Source organism: Drosophila obscura, unplaced genomic scaffold, assembly GCF_018151105.1.
Source record: "Drosophila obscura isolate BZ-5 IFL unplaced genomic scaffold, ASM1815110v1 contig_87, whole genome shotgun sequence".
In the NCBI taxonomy this organism is placed as follows: Eukaryota; Metazoa; Arthropoda; class Insecta; order Diptera; family Drosophilidae; genus Drosophila; species Drosophila obscura.
The window spans coordinates 1,711,864-1,720,773 of record NW_024542880.1 but is presented as its reverse complement, the minus strand read 5'-3'; the positions used below and the strand labels follow the sequence as shown (position 1 = coordinate 1,720,773).

Below are 8,910 nucleotides of genomic sequence, written 5' to 3'. Positions count from 1 at the left end.
ATTCTCAACCAGATAGCAGACGACGCTAACCGTCCATCAATCTAGCCGGCGACTTAAAAGCTTGCTCAGAGGAATAGGGATCGAATTTTACCAAATCTATGTGCCTTCGGAAAGGAGTCATCCCAAAGCCATGGAAGCTCCAGAAGCTGGTCTTGCTGCCGAAGCCAAAAAAGCCACCCCTCATCCTACATGCCTATCAAACTGATCGACAACGTCGGCAAGGCACTGGAGAGATGCATTTGCAGGAAGCTCCAAGCAGCAATTACTCATGCAGACGACCCATGCAGTTCACCTTTAGGAAAGTAAAAGCTATGGAGGAAACCAGGTGGCTAGGAGGACGGAAACTGTACTGCCTCGACGGTGCACGGACATTAGGATTCGATGATGACATCGCGTTGGTAGTGGTGGCCAAGCACCTCGTGGAAGTAAAGGCCAGGTACAACAAAGCGGTAGCTTTGATCCAAGAGTGGTTGTCGTCTGTGGGACTTAAGCTGTCGGAACACCAGACGGAAGCGGTTTTGATATCCAGTTTTATGAAAGTCGTGGTGGAGACTGTGCTAGTTCCTTCGAGATCACATCTTCACGAGCAATCCGCTACCTTGGGGTATTGCTGGACACTCGCCTCTCCATCCGCGAGCACCTTGAGGCAGCCAGCAAGAAGGCAGCTGCCCTAGGCAGAGCGCTGTCAGCGACCCAAACAAGGTCAGACTCTTGCTTAAATCAGAAATGATGTAAGCAGCCCCAATCTGGGCTGAAGCCCTGCGAGTCTGCATCTCGGACGATGCGGCCATAACCCAACTCCTAAGCGCGCACGGCTGCTTAAGAAGCTACCTCCATCGATTTGGCCACGACGATCACGCAAACTGAATGAAGAGCGGCGTAGAGGAGTCCACGGGCACATACTCTTCACCTGCGCATGGTGAAAAGAGCACCGGCTGGACATCGGTGGAGACTCGCTAATCGCGAGGGTTCTCATTGGTCACGGGTTTCTGCATTCGCATCGGAGGTCATGCGGAAACGAAAAGAGTTGTAGCGGCTGCGCAACGGCATGTAATGAGGGGTCTAAGGCGCCCCGCCAGTCCCTGCGAAGCAAAGCTTAGCGCCATTCCCGCAAGGTTATTTTGGCACCCCCTTTTTCACATTTTTTTACTGTTACTCTAATAAACTGATTTAAAAAGTACACAATCCACTTGACCAACATTTTTGAGCGCGTTTTAAATTAGAACTGTTTAGAAAACATTTATTTTTTGCTTTTTTTTTTTGCATTTCACAATTGATAATTGAAAATTGAAAATATTTTATTTATTGCAATGCTTTGTGATAAACAATATTCTTTGTTTTGCCGTCGGTACAATGAATAATTAATGAAGAAGGTTTGCCTACTCGTGAGCACGCTACATACAGTTGACCATGGAAAAATACCGGATGCTCCAAATTTAAACCACAAATTTGCAACGACTGTCCTTGTGATTTTTTAATAGTCATAGCAAAAGCAAGACGAATCGGAAATTGTAGTCGTTTGAAATCAAATGGCATGTCAGTCGGAAACATCGGAATTCTCGGAATTAAAAAGTGTTCACCACAAAATTTCCCAGTCAAAATAGTTGCTTCAAGTAAATTAGTCATAACTTTTTTCACAGCAAGTCTTGTACCATTGCAAAGTCGTGGTGGATTAAGATTCCGCAGCATAATTATGGTGGTTCCAACTTTTACTAGTAAATAGTATGGCGGCAATCCAGGTAAGTCCAATGAATTTAGAAATTCGACTGGATAATTTACAACATCATCTTGATTGATAATTGTATCAACCGACCTATACGCAACCATTTCTCCTGGGATAGAATTCAAAATAGATGCGTTCCGGCCAAAATTGCTCTTTCAACGTACGATTAAGTGCTTCCAGTGACTTCTACAATAAGAGAGCATTGCTGCAGCACTCTCGCCATTGCTGATCTTTTTGAAATGTTGCATGTGGGATTATCGTCAGCCTTCATATTCAATGGCAACTTAAGGGCAGAGTGCGCCGTGCGACCACCATCCAATAATGTGGCAGCGATGCCAGACGAAGCCAAAGCCAATGCGATTCTATCTTGTGCTCGAATGGTAGCCAAAATAATCGAAATGACAAACGTTTTTCCGGTACCTCCAGCTGCATCCAAAAGAACAGTCCACCATGTTGTTCTTCGATAGCTCGCAATATTTGGTCGTAAACCGTTCTTTGGTTGATATTTAACCGTGGCTCATTGTTTTGCACAAACGCATTAAGCTCGGCACGATCATACTGCTGTTCACGCTCCAGTTCTTTGTTGAAAAGGTCGTGTATATCACGATTAGGCGCTGTCATACCTAATTGAGCTAATGCTTTGCTTGCCATCATCAAGCAAAGGTCTTCAATAGCAATCAATGCTTCGTTGTAAATTTCCGGCGTATAGTCCACATTTATATCACCCGTTTGACGGCGCAATCGATGTAAAAAATCCTCTGACAAATGATTTTGATGTTTTTGCCACAATTCAATTGGCTTTGCTGGACTGCACGTCGCTATAATAGTTGCGAAAAGTGTCCGAATTTGATGTGGACTTGATGACAATGCTGCATCTTCAAGAGTAAGATCCCAATGTATGTCATTCTCAAGCATATTCAATCGTTCGCATGCTTCGCGATACGTCCCACACAATTCTTCATCAACAGTTCGCAAAGATTCAAATGATGTTGGTGCACGAACATTTAGCAACAATCGCAAATAATAACACTCTTGATTGTTAGGATGAACTGTATAAATTCGTCCTATAGCATCTGAGTGAAACAATACTGGCTGACCATGAACGGCTTTTCCGCGTCTTCGCCTTTGAAAAACTTTTGACGAATTATTCCACATATAATATTCGGGTACTTCGGCGGATAGCAATGTTTTCGCAAAATCATCTGCTTGACACAACGAAAAAAATGCAGTTAGAGTTGTTGCTGGTGGTTGCGCAGCTCTTCGCATTGCATTTCCGGGTGTGAAAAAAACGCGTTGACCGTTTTCAAGATGAACAGCTAAATGAACTACAGTTGGATGCCTATCATGGATCGGGAATGATAATATGCGCCATACTGCTTCATTTGAACTGATGTATCTGCCCATTTGAAATTGAGTGATTTCATCGGTAACATTAGCAACTGCTCCATATCACTGCCCTTGTTGATGTATTTGCAAATGTGTTTAATAGATTGAACTGAATTGCAGACCTCTACGTTTATGTGCGCTTTATAAATCTTAGACAATAACGGTGAATATGGCACAACCCAACGATTATAATCGCTATCATAATTATAATTAGTTATAATTATCAATCTCCAAATCTTGATTTTTAACTCTCAAAGTTACCGAATGGCCATTATCTTTAGTTGATCGACGCCGATATTCGGGATATCCATCGTTGCCCGTCACTGTATCGGAGACCAAATTTTTTGGAAAACGTTTGGAGCATTTCCCTTCAACCGTACAGGGTGAACTCAAATTCAACGCACCACATAGACCGTGAATCACATTTTTGGTGACCACTTCAAACAATTCAGGATCCACTGTCGGATCTGGAATTTCTGCCGAAATCACATCGTCAATTTTATTCAAAATATGCGCATGAGGCAAACCTCGTTTCTGCCATTCAATTGAATACATCCAACATTGAACAGGCCCAAATGCACCGTGTTTGACAATTAAATCCATGAGTGATTTCACTTTTTGTCTAAAAACACGTGCTAAAATATCATAGCGATCTTTCGATGTTTGGCCAACAAACAATAATTCCGAGATTTCTTCCCATTACGGATTACACGTGAAGGTGATGAAGAGGTCTGGTCGACCGTAACGTATGACATCAAACATATGACGTGGGCTTCCAACATACGATGACGGTAATATTATCATAGTTCCAACGTTTTGTGCTTTACCATCGTTGTTAATGGCATCACGCAAATGAACATACTCTTCGGAACGTAATTTGGCTTGGTTGAATCGAAGAAAATTTAACCGTTCCGATTCAATTTTTGCATACATGTCAACAACTGGTGGAAAAGTGCTCTACACCTCAATATGTGGTTGTCTTGATTTTGCCGTATCTGCAGCCTGTATGCGTAATAATTCATAGCACTAACTTTTTTTGTTCCTTCTCGACCGTTTACTGGATTTATCATTTTAATGTTGAAATTATAACCATCTTGTCCGCTCCAAAACAATATGGGATATTGTAGTGCATCATAACAGCGATGAGTCTCGGATACACATTCAAGTTGTTCATTTCTACTATGAAGCACAATACCACGATTATTAAATTGCTCACCAACTATGACTATTGCCACTTCGTCAACTGTTTGTGCATTGAAACGCCTTGCATAATAATTTTATGATCGTCAGATGGCATTCGATCAAGCGATGTTTTGAAAACCTGAACCAATTCGTTGTGCTCATGGAACATATTTTGCAAATCGAAAATAATTTGTCTCCGCGTGTTAGTAATAATGGCACACCGACGATCAGCTTCGTCTTCCGCGTTCCCGATAAAATATAATTGCAAAAATTGGTGGTCTGCGTTGTCAAAAGGTAACAAAGATCCAGCTCGATGGTATATTTGACCTTGAATCTGAATAAAATATATGATAGAATGAGAACAAACGTACAATTTGCATAAACAAAACAATATAATTACCATGAACGTTGGCATGAAGTTGTCTCTTATAATATTTGTGGCGCCAAAAGATGTCATTTGAATACTCGAATTATACTTTCGTATATTGTTCAAAAAATGATTAGACTCAGGTGTCAATCCATTAAGTAACGTGCTCAATGGTTGTGGTAGGCTGCCTAATTCAGGCAATTTCACTTTACCATTCGCACAGCACATCCCATCTGCTTCACCTTTAAATTTTAATGCCTGACAATGGCGACAACGGTCGTTCATTGGACCAATTATAATTTGCCTATGAGAAGCGTAATCGGTGACACTACTGTACGCAAACGCAACACCTTGTAGATTTTGAATATCACGACGTTCATTTGCAGTTGTTGTTGCGTCATTTTTCCGTTGATTTGAACGGGATCTTGCTGTGCGTAGACGATTTTTTCCATTGCGATGTATAATGTCTTGGCTACTTTCACGGCTCCTTGAAGCCACAACTTGAAACGAATTTCGCGTTCGCCGACCCAAATTTAATCGTCTCGACATTTAACTTTAAAAACCACACAGGTTGGCTTAAAACGCACACATTTTCAAAAGCAACAAATATACTTACACAAATTGCAATTTTTTCAGAAAACAAATTTTCACACAAAAAGTTATAAAAAACAAAATCTATCATCAAATGTTCTGTTCTACAGAATGACACAAAATTAAATGAAATAGGCGTTCAAACACACATGTTTAGACCAAATTTGTTCTACAGAAGGACACAAAATGAAATGAAGTAGGCGTTCAAACACACACTTTTGGACCAAATTTAAGATTTTTTTGATTCATTTTTAATTCATGAGGAACCTATTTATAGAAAAGTGCAAATTTGTTTGTGCAAACCAGGTCACATTCTCTGGCTATCATTTAAAAAAAAACAGCATGCAATTTGGTGCACGCGTTGCGGAGATAGCCGCTTACACACAGATTTTTTTCTACAAATTTATAGTATAGATTACTTTAAACGACGCTTAATTAATGCACCTATACACATATATTAATGAGTTTTAAAAGTCAACATTTTGACAAAAATACCGAAGAAAAATCAAGGAAGGAAAGAAGGAATAAAGGAAGATTAATGCTTAAATAAAGAAAACAGAATGCTTTCAATATAAATATTATTAAATACATTGGTCCGAATTCGGCTTAAAAAAGGTGGATTTACTGTCCTAACTTCGAAAGTCCGAATCACACCAGGTGGGCACCTCGGAAGCCCGTGGGTTGAGCGTTAAATGAAAATTCAGTCAGCGGATTGGATCATGATTTACTGAAATGCTTATTTTATTAACTTAACATATTGAACACCAATTGAACAACCTCTATGGAAATGTAAAATTAGAATATTTTAAGTGTGTTTTAAGGGTGTTTTTATTTAACTCACTGTATCAATAGAGCACTATTTTAAATCAGCGTAAAAATCGGTGTGGGGCACCGCGGAATGGAATTGAAGAGAAATTCTATCGAAAGTGATGCTGACATTCTCAGACATGCTCCAGCTTTCACTTACTTTTGCGTTTTACGTTTTCAGCAAACACTTTTTAGTTCAAGGCGCTCTGGCATTCGCAAAAGTAAGGTTTATTTCCTGTACTGTTAAGCGCAAAATTTACTGCTGTTATACCCACGCGTTAGTGCCAGCCTATACCACTACAGTATATAGATGTGCCAGTTCATACAACGAAAGTGGCGCAGCTGAGAATTCAGCGTACGGTCCCAGGTCTTCGGCTCTGGGACCGACGGCGTTCGGTTCTGGGATCGACCGCGTTCGGCTAATGACGTCACACGAGCCGACTGACAGCAAGCTTGTAATTGTGTACGTGTAACACTCCAGAATATATGATTGTATGCACAGAATAATTTTTAGCTGCCGAAACCGATTTTTTCATGAGATTTCAGGTTACGTAAATATGTGTGTGGCATGTTTTCTCACATACTGTGTTTGTGTGGGTTCTACAATTTTTGGCTGCTTGAACCGAAATTGGGTTTCCACTTTGTTTTGAGGGCTGATGTAGCGACCTGAGCTGACCTGCCGCAACATATATGGGTAATGAGCAGACTGGGTGGGGGTGGGAAATAAATACAATATATATTAATAAAGGATGTTAATTGTTTGATTTATTTGAAATTGCAAATTTACTATATGTCGGCGGCAGAAAATTTGGGTGCTCTTCCTCCTGCATTGTGGCACTTGAGCGCAGTGAATCGCGGTTATGTCTTCTCTCATTCAATTTCGTCAGCAAACTGAAAACTCCTCTTCTCGTTTTCTTCTTTTTGCTTAAGCAATACATAACACCGTATTGCATTATCCAATTTCTCTCTTTAGCAATTCCCTTTCGATCCTCCTCTCTCTCAGAGGCATCCCACACACAACCGCGCCACACTCGGCTGAGACGACACTCTCTCGCTCTCAATGCTCGCTCTCAACAGCAATGGGAATAGAAGGCACAACGGATAAATTACTGCGTAGTTTCTGTTCTCCTTTATTGACTCTGTTTCTTATCTCTATACATTTTACATTTACATTTTCATCGGTTTTCATTCATCTTCATTATACATCTCCGACATATACATTCCCTATTTTAGACAGGTTTTTTTTAAAATTACATATTGTGCAAAGGCCGTCGGCTTTCGGGTTTGCAACTTTATATTTTTATATATATATTTATATATTTATGTTTTTCAGAGAACTTTTTATTACGATAAATACGATCATATATATTCATAAATGCATATACATATATGTAACGAGAAGGAACGTGAGAGTCGTTTCTCGGGACGCGACTCTACTTTTATACCCGTATCAGTCAGAATATACATTTGTGAGCTTATGATTTATGTAGAACTTTAAAATATTTTATATTTTGCCTCATCTGTTATCTACATCTACTATGTCGATTACACATCTACAATGTAGATTGCATCTTCTTCGCAACGGTCGCGCATTGCACAGGGCAGAGTGTGGGCGAGCGAGAAAAAGAATGTGTAGAATAAGAATAAGATTCGGAAAGCTGGTAGAAATGGTTATTCTTCACGATACTGCGTTTTTAGTTTTATCGTATCTTTAAAATTGTGGCTGCCACAGATTTTCGTCCTTTGTGAGGGCGGAAGGGGGCGGGGCGAAATTTTGAAATACACTTGTAGCAGTGGGATATCACAAGAGTCTGGAAACAAAATTTGGCTGCTCTACCTCTTATAGTCTCTGAGATTTAGGCACTTATCAAGACGGACAGACAGACAGAAATATAAAATTTACCCCTTAACTATTTTTTGAGTACGGGTATAAATACATATATATATAAAATTATTTTAGTTTAAATCACTTGTCTTATATAATCTGAAAAACATAAATTTATTGACAAAGTTGACAGTACGTCAGGAACGAAGTCAAATGCCGACGGCACTTACACAATATTTATATACATAAGTAAAAATCAATGTACATATATAATAAAAGAAAGTGGTAAAAAATCACAATATATATGTATGTATATACCAGTACCATGCATATATATAAAGAAAGATATACGCTTGTACATAATTTTATCGTAATAAAAAGTTATCTGAAAAATATAAATTTTTTGAAAAAGTGGCAAAGTCGAAAGCATTTGCACAATATTTATGTAAATACACATTTAATTTAGTATATACATGTCTAAAACAGGGATATGTATATGGAAGTGTGAAATTTAAAATAAATAAAACATATAACATCTTTTATTTATTTCCCACGCCCACTCCCTCCTACTGAGCCCATTTCTCATTTATGTTGCGGCAGGTCAGCGCAGGTCGCTACATCAGCCCTCAAAACAAAACGAAAAACCAATTTCGGTTCAAGCGGCCAAAAATTGTAAAACCTACACAAACACTGTATGTGAGAAAACATGCAACACACATATTTACGTAACCTGAAATCTCATGAAAAAATCGGTTTCGGCAGCTAAAAATTATTCTGTGCTACAATCATATATTTTTGAGTGTTAGTCGGCTTGCTGTCAGTCGACTCGTGTGACGTCATTAGCCGAACGCGATCGATCCCAGAACTGAACGCCGTCGGTCCCAGAGCCGAAGACCTGGGACCGTACGCTGAAATCTCAGCTGGCGCACTTTCGTTGTATGAACTGGTGGTGGCTTATAACACCAAGAAGAGCCCACTAATTTCTATCGATACTATCTATAGTGTGCCGATAGTTTTCTATTACCATGT

General features: G+C 39.6%; 1 protein-coding gene across 1 annotated transcript; it reads right to left on the bottom strand.

The window, feature by feature from the left end:
• Nucleotides 1–854: 854 nt before the first annotated feature.
• Nucleotides 855–5,237, bottom strand: LOC111080631. Its single transcript, XM_022376367.2, has 3 exons — nt 4,692–5,237; nt 2,131–4,625; nt 855–910 (listed from the first exon to the last, which is right to left on the bottom strand). The coding sequence occupies exons 2-3, from the start codon at nt 3,125–3,127 to the stop codon at nt 855–857; spliced, it is 1,053 nt and encodes a 350-aa protein (XP_022232059.2). The 5' UTR covers nt 3,128–4,625; nt 4,692–5,237.
• Between the last annotated feature and the right edge of the window lie 3,673 nt (nt 5,238–8,910).